The 21002-nt window shown below is 40.8% G+C and overlaps 1 protein-coding gene across 1 annotated transcript in view; it reads left to right on the top strand.

Moving 5' to 3' along the window:
- Positions 1-21002, top strand: part of fibcd1b (fibrinogen C domain containing 1b) — a 250469-nt gene that overhangs the window by 48828 nt on the left and 180639 nt on the right. Inside the window, exon 2 of the mRNA XM_021590592.3 lies at positions 18352-18441. Coding sequence (XP_021446267.1) covers positions 18352-18441 — 90 coding nt within the window. The remainder of the gene's footprint in view (positions 1-18351; positions 18442-21002) is intronic.

The following is a 21002-nucleotide window of genomic DNA, read 5'->3' as shown; positions in this document are numbered from 1 at the left end:
CCAGAGCCTTCTGACTGTTTTCACCACTGCCTGGTATGGCAACTGCTCGGCCTCCAACTGCAAGGCACTACAGAGCGTAGTGTGTACGTCCCAGTACATCATTGGGGCCAAACTTCCTGCCATCCAGAACCTCTATACCAGGCAGTGTCAGAGGAAGGCCCTAAAAATTCCAGCCACCCTAGTCATAGACTGTTCTCTCTGCTACCGCATGGAAAGCAGTACCGGAGCGCCAAGTCTATGTCCAAGAGGATTCTAAACAGCTTCTACCCCCAAGCCATAAGACTGCTGAACAACTAATCAGCTTGAACATGTACATACTACATAATACCTCAAATAACCGGTGCCCCCACACATTGACTCTGTATCTGTCACGCTCGTCTGAAGAAGAGGGAGTGAGATTGAGAACCACACCCGGCCAAACACATTGAAACAGAAAAAATAGAAATAAAGAAACTAGAATGCCCACCTTAGTCACACCCTGGACTAACCAAAATAGAGAATAAAAGCCTGCTTTGTTGGTTAGGGGCTCCTAACTAAGCATTTCACTGTAAGGTCTAAGCCTGTTGTATTCGGCACATGTGACTAATACAATTTGATTTGAAGTGCTGAAAGAATGGAGAGCTGGAGCCTGTGAAGTTTCCTGTTTTTCTTTATTTTGACTATTTTCTACATTGTGGAATGATAGTGAAGAAATCAAAACTATGAAATAACACATATGGAATCATGACCAAAAAAGTGTTAAACAAATCAAAATGTATTTTGTATTTGAGATTCTTTAAAGTAGCCACCCTTTGCCTTGATGACAGTCCATTTTCCAAGACCTGAAAGTCAGTCAATCCGGAACATTTCAGGAACTTTGAAAGTTTCTTCAAGTGCAGTCACAAAACCCATTAAGCGCTCTGATGAAACTAGCTCTCATGGTGACTGCCACAGGATAGGAAGACGCATAGTTACCTCTGCTGCTGAGGATAAGTTCATTAGCGTTACTAGCCTCAGAAATTGCAGCCCAAATAAATGCTTCACAGAGTTCAAGTAACAGACACATCTCAACATCAAGTGTTCAGAAGAGGAGACTGCGTGAATCAGGCCTTCATGGTCAAATTGCTGCAAAGAAAGCACTAGTAGGACACCACTAAAAAGAAGAGACTTGCTTGGGCCAAGACACACATGCAACGAACATTAGACCGGTGGAAATCTTTCTTTGGTCTGATGAGTCCGAATTTGCGATTTTTGGTGCAAACCACTGTGTCTTTGTGAGATGCAGAGTAGGTGAACAGATGATCTCCGCATGTGTGGTTCCCATGGAGAAGGAGGTGTGATGTGTGTGCGTGTGCTTTGCCAGTGACACTGTCTGTGATTTATTTAGATTTCAAGGAACACTTAACCAGCATGGCTACCACAGCATTCTGCAGAGATACGTCATCCCATTTGGTTTGCTCTTAGTGGGACTGTCATTTTATTTCAACAGGACAATGACCCAACACACCTCCAGGCTGTGTAAGGGCTATTTAACCAAGAAGGAGAGTGATGGAGTCCTGCTTCAGATGACCTGGCCTCCACAATCACCACAAATTCAGGTGGTTTGCAATGAGTTGGATGGCAGAGTGAAGGAAAAGCAGCCAACAAGTACTCAGCATATTTGGGAACTCCTTCAAGACTGTTGGAAAAGCATTTCATGTGAAGCTGGTTGCGAGAATGCGAAGAAGTTCAAAGCTGTCGTAAAGGCAAAGGATGGCTACTTTGAAGAATCTAAAATACAGTTTGATTTGTTTAACGCTTTTTTGTTTAGTAAATTATTACGTATGTGTTATGTAATTGTGTTGATGTCTTCGCTATTATTCTACAATGTAGAAAATAGTAAAAATAAAGACAAACCCTTGACTGAGTAGGTGTCCAAACTTTTGATTGGTACTGCATATGTATGGCCTCCTTGATAGGAATGCTTGTTTATGTGTGTACTATTTACCAGAAACAATGTAGAGGGAAGGGATTATGAAGCTTCTTCTGAAGGGCTATCATAGACGTGTGTGTGTGTGTGTGTGTGTGTGTGTGTGTGTGTGTCTATGCATATGTATCTGTGGGTTTGTGGTGTGTGTGTGTGCGTGTGTGCGTGTGTCTCTGTGTTTGTAATGTATGTGTCTCAGATCAATTGTGTGTACACATGTGCGTGTGCTTGATTAAGTGGGTGCGCACACGCAGAGGCAGTAGCAACATTAATGTGGGCAGCCTCTTTTGAAGGGCCCTCATGTTGTGATGAAGATGTTTTTACTGTCGGAGAAGTGCTGCTCGTGCATTTATATTTCACCAGGAGAATTCAAGCCTGCTGAATGTGTCAAGGCAGGACCATTTGTGTTTATGACTTCATTACAAATGTATTTTTAAAAATGCAGAGTGTTTAAGAATGTGGGGGGTCATTTTGGGTCCATAGTGGTCGCCAGATGTACCATACATGCACTCCTCTATCCCTCAGAGGTATAAAAAACAAACCTGAGAGAGGAACAGGCAAAAGACCCACACACTAAAAATTGAGGGTTCGTAATTTATTTATTTATTTTTAACATTTCTTTAACTAGGCAAGTCAGTTAAGAACAAATTCTTATTTACAATGACGGCCTACCAAAAGGCCTCCTGCGGGGACGGGGGATTTTTTATTTTATTTTTTTATATATATATAAATATAGGACAAAACACACATCACGACAAAAGAGACAACACAACACTAAATAAAGAGAGACCTAAGACAACAACATAGCAAGGCAGCAACACATGACAACAGAGCATGGTAGAACACAACATGACAACAACATGGTAGAACACAACATGACAACAACATGGTAGCAACACAACATGGCAGAAGCACAAAACATGGTACAAACATCATTGGGCAAAGACAACAGCACAAAGGGCAAGAAGGTAGAGACAACAATACATCACGCAAAGCAGCCACAACTATCAGTAAGAGTGTCCATGATTGAGTCTTTGATTGAAGAGATCGAGATTAAGCTGTCCAGTTTGAGTGTTTGTTGCAGCTCGTTCTAGCTGCAGCAAACTGAAAAGATGAGCTACCCAGGGATGTGTGTGCTTTGGGGACATTTATTAACAGAAAGTGACTGGCAGAACAGGTGTTGTATGTGGAGGATGAGGGCTGCAGTAGATATCTCAGATAGGGGGAGTGAGGACTAAGAGGGTTTTATAAATAAGCATCAACCAGTGGGTCTTGCGACGGGTAAACAGAGATGACCAGTTTACAGAGGAGTATAGAGTGCAGTGTTGTCCTATAAGGAGCATTGGTGGCAAATCTGATGGCCGAATGGTAAAGAACGTCTAGCCACTCGAGAGCACCCTTACCTGCCAATCTATAAACTATGTCTCTGTAATCTAGCATGGGTAGCATGGTCATCTGAATCAGGGTTAGTTTTGCAGCTGGGGTGAAAGAAGAGCGATTACACTAGAGGAAACCATGTCTAGATTTAGCTTTAGTCTGCAGCTTTGATATGTGCCGAGAGAAGGACAGTCTACCATCTAGCTATACTCACATGTACTTGTATAAGGTTCTTTGGGCAGGATGGGGTTTTTATGTGGAACTACAATAACTGAAAGAAACCTCTGACCTCTTTAATGGTTATTTACATTTCACAAAAGAGTTCTTAGCTCTTTAAGTGATCATTAAGATGTAGGGTAGGTGGCTCATTCAAATATTTTGGGGGTTGGTTTGCGCACAGCTCTTTTTGTGTCACCATGAGTGAGAGTGTCTTTCCTGTTTCTCCAATGTGTTGTGTTATGCCATTGCACATTGTATATGGCTGTAGCCAGTTATGGTGTCTTGTGAAAGAGTCCTCTATGGCCTTGTTTCAACTCAGAATGGCTGACTACATCAGTCAGTGATTCTCTTCCCAGGATCTCCCAGTTCTTCCAGAGGTTGTTTGATTAAGTATATTTGATCAATCTGCAACATGCAACTTTTTGGGTTACCTGACCAAATAGAAATGTATGTAGATCTGTCACGTTCAATGAAAGCAAGTCTAAGAAGCATTATTATATGAGTGCTATTTCTATGATTCCTCTTCTTAAGTTTTGTTTGTTTAACTTTCGGTTTTGTACACCAGCTTCAAATATTTGAAAATACAATATTTAGGTTTAGATGGTACATTTATTATCTACACTATGCTTGCGTGTTTTGTCACAAACTGAAATTAGATGAACTATTAGAATTTTAGAAACCAGGAAATGGCAGAGAGATTTCTGCATAGTGCATCTTTAATGAACACAATAGTCCTTATAGGAATTTTAACAATATAATATGGCTGACCAGAATAAAAATAATTTAAAAAATGTGGTTCTTCAAAATGATCTACAAAGAACTTTTCAGATTTAGAAAGGTTCTTTATAGAACCATTCTCCATAAACGTTATATAAGGAACCATTAAAAAAAAGGGGTCTATATAACCATAGCAGAACCCCCTTTTCACCCTATAGAAAGTCTACACCCCCTTGAACTTTTTTTTCTCTCTCACATTTTGTTGTTTTGAAAAATTGGGATTGAAATATATGCAATTGTAATTTTTTGTCATTGATCTCCACAGAATACTCCACAAATGAATACAAATGAAATAACTCAAATAAATGAATTGCTTAAGTATTCACCCCCTTTGTTTAGGCAAGCCTAAATTAGTTCAGAAGTAACATTTGGCTTAACAAATCACATAATAAATTACATGGACTGACTCTGTGTAGATAATAGGGGTTGACATCATTTTTTTATGACTAACCCTGCCTCTGTCCCCCATACGTACATCAGATTTTTAAAAGCCCCATAAAGAATGGCAGTGATTAGTATACAGGTTACAATAACAAATTAGACATTGAATATTTCTTGGTCAAATGAGTAAATATGCTGTGGATAATTTATTAAACCAGCCAGACTCGTCAAAGATGCAGTCGTTCCTTCTGAACTGAGCGGCAGGACAGGAAGGAAACTGCTTAGGGATGTCACCATGAGGCCACTGGTGTTTTTAAAACAGCTACAGAGTTAATTGGCTGTGGTGGGTGAAAACTGAAGGTGGATCAACAACATTGTAATGACTTCACAATAATGCCCTAAGTGACAAATAATACAAATATACTGAGTAAAAGTATTCCAAAACATGCAACAACAAAAAAACATGGCAAGGGGATACATTTTTTTTGGAGACCTAAATGCAAAGCCTTATGTTTGGGGAAATTCCAACACAACACATCACTGAGTAACTGCCTCCATATTTTCAAGCATTGTGGTGGCTGCGTCATGGTATGGGTATGCTTGTCATTGGCAAAGACTGGGTAGTTTTTCAGGAGGAAAAGAAACGGGATGCAGCTAAGCACAGGCAAAATCCTAGAGGAAAACCTGCTTCAGTGTGCTTTACACCAGACACTGGGAGACAAATGTACCTTTCAGCAGGACAACAACCTACAACACAAAGCCTAATCTACACTGGAGTTTCTTACCAAGAACACAATGAATGTTCCTGAGTGGCCAAGTTACAGCTTTGACTTAAATCTGCTTGAAAATCTATGGCAACACTTGGAAATTGCTGTCAAGCCATGATCCCCAAAACCTTGACAGAGCTTGAATAATTTTGAAAAGAATAATGGGCAAATATTGCACAACACAGGTGTGAAACTTACCAAAGAATCGCTGCCAAGGGTGTTTCTAACATGTATCGACTCAGGGGGAGAATACATACAGTGTCTACTCAACCTTAGGAAAGGTTTCTTTATAGCACCATACAGGTTCCATTTAGAACCTCATGAACATGGTTCTTTATTGAACCTTCAATAAAGGGTTCTATATAGCACCAAAAAGGGTTCCACTATGGTTACACGCCAAATAACCCCTATCTGGTTCTAAATAGAACCCTTCTTTTGGGGCGTGCAACAGGTCTGCAATCAAGCAGTTTGGTTCCGGGACATGTGTGTGACATCCATATGAATGGAACATACCCTGTGTCTTCAGTCTGTTCTTTCATCCTTTCATACACACTAAAAACAAATGGTTCTAAAATAGTGCCAAATAAGCGTTATTTGGCTTGTAACCATAGCAGAACCCATTTTGGTGCTATATGGAACCCTTCCCTAAGGTTCTATAAAAAATATTTCTTAATCTCAAAGGTTCTTTGTAGAACCATACTGGGTTTTTTAATATTCTGGTTTAATAGCCATATTAAACTGTTCTTGCGACTCTCAAACCCGGATCCGGGAGCGTAATCATCGCCTCAAACTAATTAGCATAAAGCAGCGGACATATATCTTCCTAGAAAATCTTCCTATTCATGAAAATCACAAATTAAATATATTGAGACACAGCTTAGCCTTTTGTTAATCACCCTGTCATCTCAGATTTTCTAAATATGCTTTACAGCCAAAGCTAGACAAGCATTTGTGTAAGTTTATCATAGCCTAGCATAGAATTATGTCTTGCTGGCAGCAGGCAACATTTTCACAAAAATAAGAAAAGCAACCAAATTAAATAATTTACCTTTGAAGAACTTCAGATGTTTTCACTCAGGAGACTCCCAGTTAATGTTCCTTTTTTCCAAAAATATTATTTTTGTAGGCGAAATAGCTCCAGTTTGTTCTTCACGTTTGGCTGAGAAATCGACCGGAAAATGCGGTCACTACAGCGCCAAACTTTTTTCCAAATTAGCTCCATAATATCGACAGAAACATGACAAACGTTGTTTAGAATCAATCCTCAAGGTGTTTTTCACATATCTATTCAATACTATATCCGTCGGGACAATTGGTTTCTCATTAGAAGCGATTGGAATAATGGCTACCTCAGTACTTTACGCAAGATTTTCTGCGGGAGCCATCATGTGACCACATGCTCAATGTAGTCCCTTACGGCTATTCTTCAACATAAATGGGTAAAAAGACGTCACAATGCTGTAGACACCTTGGGGAATACGTAGAAAGCGTAAGCTCATTCGTAGCCCATTCACAGCCATATAAGGAGTCATTGCAGGGCTTTCAAAATATAGGGCACTTCCTGGTTGGATTTTTATCTGGGTTTCGCCTGTAACATCAGTTATGTTGCACTCACAGACAATATCTTTGCAGTTTTGGAAACGTCAGAGTGTTTTCTATCCAAAGCTGTCCAAAGCAAATTATATGCATAGTCAAGCATCTTGTCGTGACAAAAATTAGCGTTTAAAACGGGAACATTTTTCATCCAAAAATGAAAATACTGCCCCCTAGTTACAAAAGGTTAAAGTTCCATAGATTATATTATTTTTTTTAGTAGCAAGTTGAGTCAGGTATGCTAGCTCTGGAACAGCTGGAGGTCCCTAAAGTGAGAATTTGAAAAGTACTTACTTAGATAACTGCTCTCAATTGACACAAGACACCATTACAGACTATAATCATGTACAGTGTAACATGTAATAGCATAACTCAACAGATTAGATCAACTGTAATGACACTCTCACTCAAAGTTGCACAAAAAGAGCTGGGCACAAACAGCATCCCATAAATATTTTCCCCTACATTTTAATGATCATTGAAAGAGGAAAAAACACTTGTGAACTGCAAAGAGACATTGGTGGTCTATTTACGTGTGCGTGTGTGTGTGTGTGTGCACATGTGTGTGTGTGTGTGTGTGTGTGCGTGCCTCCCTGCCTGTTTGTGTATTTGCATGCCTGCCTGCTTGTGTATGTTTGTATGTGTGTGTGTGTGTGTGTGTGTGTGTGTGTGTGTGTGTGTGTGTGTGTGTGTGTGTATGTGTGTTTGTGTGCATGTGTGTGTGTTTAAAGGAGACAAGTATTCCCATTTTCCCATCTAGTTGTGTATTCATGTATGTATGTTGATCCTAAGTGATTCAGATTCTCTGCATGTTTCTTTGCACAAAGTATGCAGGTGGTCATGCGTGCAGTGTTTGAGTTGCCCCTGGTGTAGTCAGAAGAATAAAAGCCTTGAATCTGCATCCCATAACCCTCTATTTTGATGGAGCCACGGAAAACATAGTACAAACACAATAGAGGGTAATAGTGGTGCCTGGAACTCATTTAAAACCATTCTCACTGAGCTATTAATTTTACAGTGACCACAAACAGTTACACAGAGGGGCCTTCAGTTCCTTTAAACCTATTCACATTCAGCTCCTACTTTCACTGCAACAGCAAACAACACAAATAACTCACTTACACCACCACAGCCCGCTTGTCAACGTATTCACATTCAGATCGTGTGTAGGTCTATGTTTTTTATATCTTTATTTCTCCAGTGTGGGCTTAAGGAAAGTGTAGCTAGCGGGTTGTGTGTGTGTGTGTGTGTGGCTAGTGGGCTCACACAGAGTTTGTTTACTACTAGAGGATGATGTCTCACGGACTATTGAGCTGATCCAAGATATCTAAGGAAAAGGCAGGCGGATTAAAAAACCAATGTAAGAATTCAGTAGATTCGCCTCAAAATACATGCCAACATAATGTAGAAACTCATCAAATCAATCTTAAATACACATCTAGAATACGCTTCGGAATGAAATTGAATAGTAATGTAACAAACAACACTCCAAGGTCTAAACCATTCCGCTCAATTAAGAGGCAAAAACTAACCACACCTGTTTAGGTTTGAGATAAAGCTATCAGGTATGTGTGACCTGGGCTGTAAATTGTACACTGAACAACACTATAAACGCAACATGAAAAATGTTTCATGAGCTGAAATAAAAGATCCCAGAAATGTTCCATATGCACCAAAAGCATATTTCTCAAATTCTGTGCACAAATGTGTTAACTGCCCTGTTAGTGAGCATTTCTCCTTTTCCAAGATAATCCATCCACCTGAAAGATGTGGCATAACAAGAAGCTGATTAAACAGCATGATCATTACACAGGTGCACCTTGTGCAGGGGACAATAAAAGTCCACTCTAAAGTGTGCAGTTTCATCACACAACACAATGACACATATGTCTAAAGTTTTGAGGGAGCATGTAATAGCCAGAGAATGTAATGTTAATTTCTCTACCATAAGCTGCCGCCAACGTTGTTTTACAGAATTTTCCAGTATGTCAAACCGGCCTCACAACCACAGACCATGTGTAACCACGCCAGACGATAATCTCCACATCCGGCTTGGTCACCCAAGGGATTGTTTGAGACCAGCCCGCAGGCAGCTGATGAAACTGTGGGTTTGCACAACCGAAGAATTTCTGTACAAACTGTCAGAAACCATCTCAGGGAAGCTCAGCTGAATGCTTGTCAGACCAACGTCTTGACCAGACTGCAGTTCAGCGTGGTAACCAACTTCAGTGGGCAAATGCTCACCTTTGATGGTCACTGGCATGCTGAGGAAGTGTGCTCTTCACGGATGAATCCCAATTTCATCTGTACTGGGTAGATGGCAGCATGCATGGTGACGTGTGGGTGAGCAGTTTACTGATGTCAATGTTGTGAACAGATTGCCCCATGGTGGAGGTGGGGTTATGGTATTGGCAGACATAAGCTACAGCCAACAAACACAAATACATTTTCATCGATGGTAATTAGAACGTATAGAGATACCATGATGAGATCCTGAGGCCAATTGTCATGCCATTCATCCGCCACCATCACCTCATGTTTAAGCATGATAATGCATGGCCTCATGTTGCAAGGATCTGTACACATATTTCCAGTATAGCTAGGCTGTCTCAATAGTGACATGATCAGCCTTAAAGCCTGGCGGAATTGAATTTGAATGCGTGAAATTGTTGGGATAATATTGAATTGGGAATTTAATTATTGGAATTTACTTAACATTGGAATTGAATTTAATTGAATCTGAATTCACAGACTGACATGGAATTTGTATGGAATTTTATTCAATTTACAGGGAGAGGGAATTTAATTGGAATTGAATTTGTTGTGCAACAAAAGTTTTCCCTAATGTCTATGGAAAACTAGTTTTTTTCTGGTCTTTGACTTCTGTCTTTGTCTACGCTATGCTCTCCTTCTATCTCTCTCTCCCCCTCCATCCCTCTCTCCCTCCCACCTATTGAGCCCTGTCCCGGTAAATGATATACCCAGGACTGAATGTGTGCTAAGCCTCTTCCTTGAGATTGGATTAGCGAGCAGTAAGCTAAAACTCACCTCACCTCTCCGTGCACACACGCACACACACCTATCTCAAACAAACCAAACACACTGTCCCACGACACATTTTTTCACCCAATGTTTTTAAATCACAAGTTACACACACACACACTGCCCCTTCCTGCTCACATTGACTATAAGATCTGCCACTTCTCACAGCCAGCCTGAATCTCAGTTCATCAGATTGAATCCTGTCTGCCAGGTCCAACCAATAAAAGCCAAAAATATGCTTTTAGGTGTAAATCCCTTGCTGTTTTGGAGCTAGATTAGGTCGAGGCAAACACAGAGCAAACAAACAAAGTCACACCCTCACCCACGTCACATTTTAATCCCACAGCCACAAACACAGCAGGGGGCATGGGGAGTGTACTGTATGTGTGCAAGAATGAATGAGTGAATCAATGAATGAATTACATTTTATTTTCGTGTCAAATCGCCAGTTGGCAACCCATCCATTGCAGGATCAATTGGAACATAAACAAACATTACAATGATTCACAGTTCACAATGCATAATGAATGAAAAATAAGTCAATACATAGTAGTAGATCATTTTACACACAACAAAAATGTGGGTTCCTCAAGGGTTCTTTACAATTCACAAAAGGGTTCTTTGCTCGTTTAGTGATTATTCAAATGTGGGGGAGGCAGCTTATATACAGTGCCTTGCGAAAGTATACGGCCCCCTTGAACTTTGCAACCTTTTGCCACATTTCAGGCTTCAAACATAAAGATATAAAACTGTATTTTTTTGTGAAGAATCAACAACAAGTGGGACACAATCATGAAGTCGAACGACATTTATTGGATATTTCAAACTTTTTTAACAAATCAAAAACTGAAAAATTGGGCGTGCAAAATTATTCAGCCCCCTTAAGTTAATACTTTGTGGCGCCACCTTTTGCTGCGATTACAGCTGTAAGTCGCTTGGGGTATGTCTCTATCAGTTTTGCACATCGAGAGACTGACATTTTTTCCCATTCCTCCTTGCAAAACAGCTCGAGCTCAGTGAGGTTGGATGGAGAGCATTTGTGAACAGCAGTTTTCAGTTCTTTCCACAGATTCTCGATTGGATTCAGGTCTGGACTTTGACTTGGCCATTCTAACACCTGGATATGTTTATTTTTGAACCATTCCATTGTAGATTTTGCTTTATGTTTTGGATCATTGTCTTGTTGGAAGACAAATCTCCGTCCCAGTCTCAGGTCTTTTGCAGACTCCATCAGGTTTTCTTCCAGAATGGTCCTGTATTTGGCTCCATCCATCTTCCCATCAATTTTAACCATCTTCCCTGTCCCTGCTGAAGAAAAGCAATCCCAAACCATGATGCTGCCACCACCATGTTTGACAGTGGGGATGGTGTGTTCAGCTGTGTTGCTTTTACGCCAAACATAACGTTTTGCATTGTTGCCAAAAAGTTCACTTTTGGTTTCATCTGACCAGAGCACCTTCTTCCACATGTTTGGTGTGTCTCCCAGGTGGCTTGTGGCAAACTTTAAACGTCACTTTTTATGGATATCTTTAAGAAATGGCTTTCTTCTTGCCACTCTTCCATAAAGGCCAGATTTGTGCAATATACGACTGATTGTTGTCCTATGGACAGAGTCTCCCACCTCAGCTGTAGATCTCTGCAGTTCATCCAGAGTGATCATGGGCCTCTTGGCTGCATCTCTGATCAGTCTTCTCCTTGTATGAGCTGAAAGTTTAGAGGGACGGCCAGGTCTTGGTAGATTTGCAGTGGTCTGATACTCCTTCCATTTCAATATTATTGCTTGCACAGTGCTCCTTGGGATGTTTAAAGCTTGGGAAATATTTTTGTATCCAAATCCGGCTTTAAACTTCTTCACAACAGTATCTCGGACCTGCCTGGTGTGTTCCTTGTTCTTCATGATGCTCTCTGCTTTTGACGGACCTCTGAGACTATCACAGTGCAGGTGCATTTATACGGAGACTTGATTACACACAGGTGGATTGTATTTATCATCATTAGTCATTTAGGTCAACATTGGAACATTCAGAGATCCTCACTGAACTTCTGGAGAGAGTTTGCTGCACTGAAAGTAAAGGGCTGAATAATTTTGCACGCCAAATTTTTCTGTTTTTGATTTGTTAAAAAAGTTTGAAATATCCAATAAATGTCGTTCCACTTCCACTTGTGTCCCACTTGTTGTTGATTCTTCACAAAAAAATACAGTTTTATATCTTTATGTTTGAAGCCTGAAATGTGGCAAAAGGTCGCAAAGTTCAAGGGGGCCGAATACTTTCGCAAGGCACTGTATTTTGGGGTGTTGGTTTATGCCCAGCTCTTTTTTTGCAACTGTGAGTGAGAGTGTCATTCTAGTTTGTCTAATGTGTTGTGTCATGCCACTTTCTATTATAAATGACTATGGCTATGAAGTTGTTTTGTCAATTGAATATATTTGACGAAATCAGTCAGTGGTTCTCAATCCCTTTCTCAGGAACTCACAGCTGTTCCAGAGGTAGCTCCCTTCATTAAACTTCTCAATTAACACAATAGTAACACCTGTAGCATTTTTACAATATAATACGTCCAGAATAAGAAAAAAAACCTGTATAAGCCTTCAAAATGATCGACAAAAAAAATATTTCAGATTGAGAATGGTTCTATAAAGAACCTTTCTCCATAAAGGTTCTATAAAGAAACATAAAAAAGTTATATATCGCTTGGTGCTATATAGAACCTTTTGTAATGATTATTTTATAGAACCTTGGGAAAGGGTTATTTAAAGCACCGTACAGGTTCTATTTAGAACCTTATGAGCATGGTTCTTTGTTGAACCTTCAAATAAGGGTTCTAAATAGCACCATAAAGGGTTCTGTTATGGTTACAAGCCAAAGAACCCATATCTGGTACTAGTTAGAACCATTAATTTTGTGTACACAAAATACTCTGTAATGTCAGAGGAAAAACATTTGTAGAAAACAATCATAAAAAAATAAAACACTAAAAAATAAGAATATGGTTACGGTACAGCGTTATTCCGTGCTGTACAAAATGGTCAAAGGTACAAAGGTACCTTATATGTTGATGATGTAATAAATATTTGCTGGTCTATGGTGTGTAATGAGGAGCAACCAGACGCTGCACTTGACACATTTATGAAATTGCTTATTCCAGTTACTAATTAGCATGCAGCCATTAAGAAAATGACTGTGAAAACTGTTCAATCCCAGCAGATTGATGAGGAATTGAAAAATGGTATGGTTGAGAGGGATGAGACAAAAGATATTGCAAATACGTCTGGCAGCCCAACTGATTGGCAAACGTACTGCAAATTAAGAAATCATGTGACTAATCTAAATAAAAATAAACTATACTATGAAACAAAGATAAATTATGTAAAGAAGGATAGTAAGATGCTTTTGGGCACCTTAAATGCCCCAAAGCTTCATTGAATCAGATAGCTCATTCATCACAAAGCCCACTGATATTGCCAACTACTTTAATGACTTATTCATTGGCAAGATAATCAAACATAGGGATGTCATGCCAGCAACAAACGCTGACACTACACATCCAAGTGTATCGGACCAAATTATGAAAGACAAGAATTGTACTTTTGAATTCTGTAAAGTCAGTGTGGAAGAGGTGAACAAATGATTGTTGTCTATCAACAATGTCAAGCTACCAGGGACTGGCAATCTGGATGGAAAATTACTGAGGGTTATAGCAGACAATATTGCCACTCCTATCTGCCATATCTTCAATTTAAGCCTACTAGAACATGTGTGCCCTCAGGCCTGGAGGGAAGCTAAAGTCATTCCGCTACCCAAGAATAGTAAAGCCCACTTTACTGGCTCAAATAGCCGACCAAATCAGCCTATTACCAACCCTTAGTAAACTTCTGGAAAAAAATGTTTGACCAGATACAATGCTATTTCACAGTAAACAAATTGACAACAGACTTTCAGCACGCTTATAGGGAAGGACACTCAACAAGCACAGCACTTACACAAATGACTGGTGATTGGCTGAGATAAATGTATGATAAAATGATTGTAGGGGCTGTCTTGTTAGACTTCAGTGTAGCTTTTGACATTATCATAGTCTGCTGCTGGAAAAACACATGTGTTATGGCTTTACACCCCCTGCTATAATGTGAATAAAGAGTTACTTGTCTAACAGAACACAGAGGGTGTTCTTTAATGGAAGCCTCTGGAACATAATCCAGGTAGAATCAGGAATTCCCCAGGGTAGCTGCTTAGGCCTCTTGCTTTTTTAAATTTTTTACTAATGACATGCCATTGACTTTGAGTAAAGCCAGAGTGTCTATGGATGCGGATGTCTCAACACTATACACGTCAGCTACTACAGTGACTGAAATGACTGCAACACTTAACAAAGAGTTGCAGTTAGTTTCGGAGTGGGTTGCAAGGAATAAGTTAGCCCTAAATATTTCTAAAACTAAAAGCATTGTATTTGACAAAACATTCAACATTCACTAAGCTATTAACCTCAACTAAATCTTGTAATAAATTATGTGGAAATTGAGCTACCTGAGATACCTAAACTGCTTGGAGTAACCCTAGATTGTAAACTCTCATGGTCAAAACATATTGATACAATAGTAGTTAAGATATGGAGAAGTATGCCCATAATAAAGCGCTGCTCTGCCTTCTTAACAGCACTATCAACAAGGCAGGTCCTACAGGCCCTAGTTTTGTCGCACATTGACTACTGTTCAGTCGTGTGGTCAGGTGGCACAAAAAAGGATTTAGGAAAACTGCAATTGGCTCAGAACAGTGCAACACAGCTGGCCCTTGAATGGACACAGAGAGCTAATATTAGTGATATGCATGTCAATCTCTCCTGTCTGAAAATGGAGGAGAGATTCACTTCATCACAACTTGTATTTATGAGAGGTCATGTTGAATCCCCCGAGCTGTCTGTCTAAAGTACTGGCACACAGCTCGGACATCCATACATACCCTACAAGACATGCCACAAGAGGTCTCTTCACAGTCCCCAAGTCCAGAACAGACTATGGGAGGCGCACAGTACTACATAGAGCAATGACTACATGGAACTCTATTCAAAATCAAGTAACTAATGCAAGCAGTAAAATTAGATGAAAAAAACAGAGAAAATAACACCTTATGGAACAGCTGGGACTGTAAAGCGACACAAACATAGGCACACACACACACACACACACACACACAATAACACACGCACTATACACAGACATACACATGGATTTAGTACTGTAGATATGTGGTAGTGGTGGAGTAGGGGCCTGAGGGCACTTAGTGTGTTGTGAATTCTGTGAATGTATTGGAAGGCAGCAGCTAATGGAGTTACATAATAAATACAAATACACATAAGAATTCACATGGTACTGGTCGGTACCTTTTAGGGTACATGTGCGGACAATCTAGTATAAATGGTACATTGTTCTGTAGTTGCCATGGGATCCTAGTAGCCAGCCTAAGCAGAGAGCTCTTGTAAATGTGTACATAGTTAATTATTTGCAAGTGTTTTTAATTGTGCTTTTTTTATCAGCGGTTTTGTTTTGGATAACATGGAGTTTTATTGCAAATTTATGGTGGTTTTGACCCACAAATTTGCAGATGGACTGACAGGTCAACTAGCTAGCCAAGCCAAAAAGTGTAGGCATTTATAAATACTGAACTTCACGTGAAAATGCGCTGATCCTCCCGTAGACCATGTGGACACACTGTTTCTAGTGGTTGATGTATTGCATTGCAAGAAGGCAAAAGTAACCTAGTAATAGCTTTGGGGAATATATGATGGTAGTCTTTTTCATAACAAAAAAAACAGGCAGCTAGGCCTAAATAGAATAACAAAATGCTGTAAGTGAGAAGAGCGAAAATATGTGTTATACCTTGCATTCAAAAATAATTAGCAATAGGCATCCCATAATCCATAGGTCTAATACATACAGTGGGGAGAAGTATTTGATACACTGCTGATTTAGCAGATTTTCCTACTTACAAAGCATGTAGAGGTCTGTCATTTTTATCATAGGTACACTTCAACAGTGAGAGACGGAATCTAAAACAAAAATTCAGAAAATCACATTGTATGATTTTTAAGTAATTAATTTGCATTTTATTGCATGACATAAGTATTTGATACATCAGAAAATCAGAACTTCATACTTGGTACAGAAACCTTTGTTTGCAATTACAGAGATCATACGTTCCCTGTAGTTCTTGACCAGGTTTGCACACACTGCAGCAGGGATTTTGGCCCACTCCTCCATAAAGATCTTCTCCAGATCCTTTAGGTTTCGGGGCTGTCGCTGGGCAATACGGACTTTCAGCTCCCTCCAAAGATTTTCTATTGGGTTCAGGTCTGGAGACTCACTAGGCCACTCCAGGACCTTGAGATGCTTCTGACGAAGCCACTTCTTAGTTGCCCTGGCTGTGGGTTTCAGGTCGTTGTCATGCTGGAAGACACAGCCACGACCCATCTTCAATGCTCTTACTGAGGGAAAGAGGTTGTTGGCCAAGATCTCGCGATACATGGCCCCATCCATCCTCCGCTCAATACGGTGCAGTCGTCCTGTCCCCTTTGCAGAAAAGCATCCCCAAAGAATGATGTTTCCACCTCCATGCTTCACGGTTGGGATGGTGTTCTTGGGGTTGTACTCATCCTCCTTCTTCCTCCAAACACGGCGAGTGGAGTTTAGACCACTATTTTTGTCTCATCAGACCACATGACCTTCTCCCATTCCTCCTCTGGATTGTCCAGATAGTCATTGGCAAACTTCAGACAGGCCTGGACACATGCGCTGGCTTGAGCAGGGGGATCTTGCGTACGCTGCAGGATTTTAATCCATGACGGCGTAGTGTGTTACTAATTTTCTTTGAGACAGTGGCCCCAGCTCTCTTCAGGTCATTGACCAGGTCCTGCCGTGTAGTTCTGGGCTGATCCCCCACCTTCCTCATGATCATTGATTCCCCACGAGGTGAGATCTTGCATGGAGCCCCAGACTGAGGGTGATTGACCGTCATCTTGAACTTCTTCCATTTTTAATAATTGCGCCAACAGTTGTTGCCTTCTCACCAAGCTGCTTGCCTATTGTCCTGTAGCCCATCCCAGCCTTGTGCAGGTCTACAATTTTATCCCTGATGTCCTTACACAGCCTTCTGGTCTTGGCCATTGTGGCGAGGTTGGAGTCTGTTTGATTGAGTGTGTGGACAGGTGTCTTTTATACAGGTAACGAGTTCAAACAGGGGCAGTTAATACAGGTAATGAGTGGAGAACAGGAGGGGTTCTTAAAGAAAAACTAACAGGTCACGTTGTCACATTTGGCTTTATGTTAACACACGTTACTTCACATGTTGTCATGTTAAATCACATTAGATCACACAAGATCACGTGTTCACTCGTGTTCACGTGAAATTCATGTGGTTTTTCCGTAAGGGATCCGCTGTCTGTACCAGCATTGTGTTAGTTGGCTGGACTGAGCTTTGTCCTGAGAGTGTGTTTGTTCTATGGTTCTAGGCTAATTGGTCAGGTCAATGGTGTGTGTAGAAGGTCAGGGACAGCATGTACTCTCCTAAAGCAGTTACAATGCCATCAGCTAGGACATAGCCCTAGCATAATTACATTAAACTTTCTGCAGCACACAAGCGCTTGCTCGCGTCGCGTGTCACATGCGCATCACATGTCACATACGCATGCACACATGCACATGCACGCACACACATGCACGAATACACATGCACGCACACACACACACACACACTCACCGGACACACGCACGCACACACACACACACACTCACTGGAAACACGCACGCACACACACACTCACCGGACACACACACACACACACACACTCACACTCACACAGTAACCTTTTGCAGAGAAGTTGAAGACACACTCAGCAGTGACTTAGAAGGGACATGAAATCTTTGTTGGCACAGACAAAGTTATTCCTGGTATCCTTCCTCAGTTCTCCTCCTGTTATGTACTAAATGTATATTTTCTGTTGTTCTGTGTGTGTCTGTCTGTGTACTGTCATGGGCTTATTCTTTATATGTTTGTTGTTACTGTATCATTTTACAATAGCATGATTTTGGTGCTTCATTTTCAATAATTGAGCATTTGTAGAGGTTATATACCTTGCATTTGCGTTCCAATCGTTGGCCTTTTTTTGTGTTAGAGCTGAAAGTGTACTGTAATATTGGCACATCAAAACAACACCGACAAACACAACAGCAACGGTTTGTTTGTTTGTTCCATGCAGACATTCTGTGAGTGTGTACCAAGCTCCTCCCAGATCAAACACCGCTGGTCAGACTCAGACACAGTCAGAGAGACCCCCTCACCCACGAAGGTAAGAGCGCCCACACACCTTACCTCTCTCACACACACCTATAACACAAACACACATGCAGGCTACTAGACCCACCAGATTACACTCTTACACCTCAAACTTCTAGTTTTGTAACCCAACCTGCCCAACGTAAATATTCTACACGCTGTAGCACCCCACTGTGAACCTGACACAAAACTATGTTATAGTGCAGTTAACATGCAAGCAAATCCTAAAATAATGATGAATAATCTTATATTCAGTATTGCAGTTATATCTATTGTTTTATGTGGTGAAATGTGTTTGTGGAAAGATGAAAGTCCTCTAATGTAACTCGTGACTTGTCGTGTGACAAGTAGCCTAGCGGTTAGAAAGGCGAGCAAGCATGAATTTTGACAGCTTGAATCCCGGGTCTGACTGGAAAGATCAGGCGGGAAGTGAGCTGGCAACTTGGAGGGTTGCTGGTATCAAATCCTAGATGCCATCGCCTGCTGTTGTGCACTTCAGAAGGCACTTAAACCCCCCCAAAAAGCTGCTCCACTGGTGCTCAATGTATGTGTGTCTTTCAGAGAAGGCAATGCTGACTTGGGTCTAATGTAAATCAAATCACATTTTATTGGCAGATGTTAATGCGAGTGTAGCGAAATGCTTGTGCTTCTAGTTTCGGCAATGGAGTAATATCTAACAAGTATTCTAAAGAACTACCTTATACACACAAATGTAAAGGGTGAATACGAATATGTACATATATGGATGAGTGATGGCCGTGCGGCATAGGCAAGATGCAGTAGATGATATAGAGCAGTATATACATATGAGATGAGTGATGTAGGATATGTAAACATTATTAAAGTGGCGTTTTTTAATGTGACTAATGATAGGCATAGGCAAGATGCAGTAGATGGTATAGAACAGTATATACATATGAGACGAGATGCGTTATTTTAGCTGACTAGTGATACAGTTGATTACATACACTTAAGATGGAGTCATTAAAACTCATGTTTCAACCACCCCACACATTTCTTGTTAACAAACTATAGTTTTGGCAAGTCGGTTAGGACATCTACTTTGTGCATGACACAAGTAATTTTTCCAACAATTGTTTACAGACAGATTATTTCACTTATAATTCACTGTATTGCAATTCCAGTGGGTCAGAAGTTTACATACACTAAGTTGACTGTGCCATTAAACAGCTTGGGATATTCCAGAAAACGATGTCATGGCTTTAGCAGCTTCTGATAGGCTAATTACCATCATTTGAGTCAATTGGAGGTGTACCTATGGATGTATTTCAGGGCCTACCTTCAAACCCAGTGCCTCTTTGCTTGACATCATGGGAAAATCAAAAGAAATCAGCCAAGACCTCAGAAAATAAATTGTAGACCTCCAGAAGTCTGGTTTATCCTTGCGAGCAATTTCCAAATGCCTGAAGGTACCACGTTCATCTGTACAAACAATAGTACGCAAGTATAAACACCATGGGACCACGCAGCCGTCATACCGCTCAGGAAGGAGACACGTTCTGTCTCCTATAGATCAACATACTTTGGTGCGAACAGTGCAAATCAATCCCAGAAAAACAGCAAAGGACCTTGTGAAGATGCTGGAGGAAATAGGTACAAAAGTATTTATATCCACAGTAAAACGAGAGGCCGCTCAACAAGGAAGAAGCCACTGCTCCAAACAGCCATAAAAAAAGCCAGACTACGGTTTGCAACTGCACATGGGGACAAAGATCGTATTTTTTGGAGAAATGTCTTCTGGTTTGATGAAAAAAATAGAACTGATTGGTCGTAATGACCATCATTATGTTTGGAGGAAAAAGGGGGAGGCTTGCATGCCGAAGAACACCATCCCAACCATGAAGCACGGGGGTGGCAGCATCATGTTGTGGGGGTGCTTTGCAGCAGGAGGGACTGGTGCACTTTACAAAATAGATGGCATCACGAGGATGGAAAATTCAAATTGGAGTGGGTCTAGGGTATCAGGTAGGGTGGAGGTGATATGCTCCTTGACTAGTCTCTCAAAGCACTTCAGGATGACAGAAGTGAGTGCATCAGGGCAATAGTCATTTAGTTCAGTTACCTTAGCTTTCTTGGGAACAAGAACAATGGTGGGCATCTTGAATCATGTGTGGACAACATACTAGGATAGGCATTGATTGAATACATCCGTAAACACACCAGCCAGCTGGTCTGCGCATGCTCTGAGGACGCTGCTTGGAATGTCGTTTGTAGCTCTAAAGCCTAGGCAAAATTGAGTCTAATGTATCTCTAAAGACTAGACTGACTTGGGTCTAATGTAGCTCTAAAGACTGGGCTAACTCGAGTCTAATGTAGCTCTAAAGCCTATGCTAACTTGGCTCTAATGTAGTTCTAAAGCATAACAAGAGTCTTCACGTCTCAGGCACGGTTAGTCATCAAATGATCATGGTTCATCTGAGTTCTTATTCCAGGCATTGTCACAGATGGAGATTTGAAGTGTTCTCATTGAGAGTAGAGGAGATAGGATGAAGCATTTTACTGTCAGTAGCTGTGGAGAACAGCACAGCACGGCTCAAGTGTTAATAAAATCCA

This window comes from Oncorhynchus mykiss, chromosome 29 (genome assembly GCF_057628025.1).
Source record: "Oncorhynchus mykiss isolate SJ-2025 chromosome 29, ASM5762802v1, whole genome shotgun sequence".
Taxonomy (NCBI): domain Eukaryota; kingdom Metazoa; phylum Chordata; class Actinopteri; order Salmoniformes; family Salmonidae; genus Oncorhynchus; species Oncorhynchus mykiss.
The sequence above is the reverse complement of the archived record's forward strand: the minus strand, read 5'-3'. Positions and strand labels throughout refer to the sequence as shown.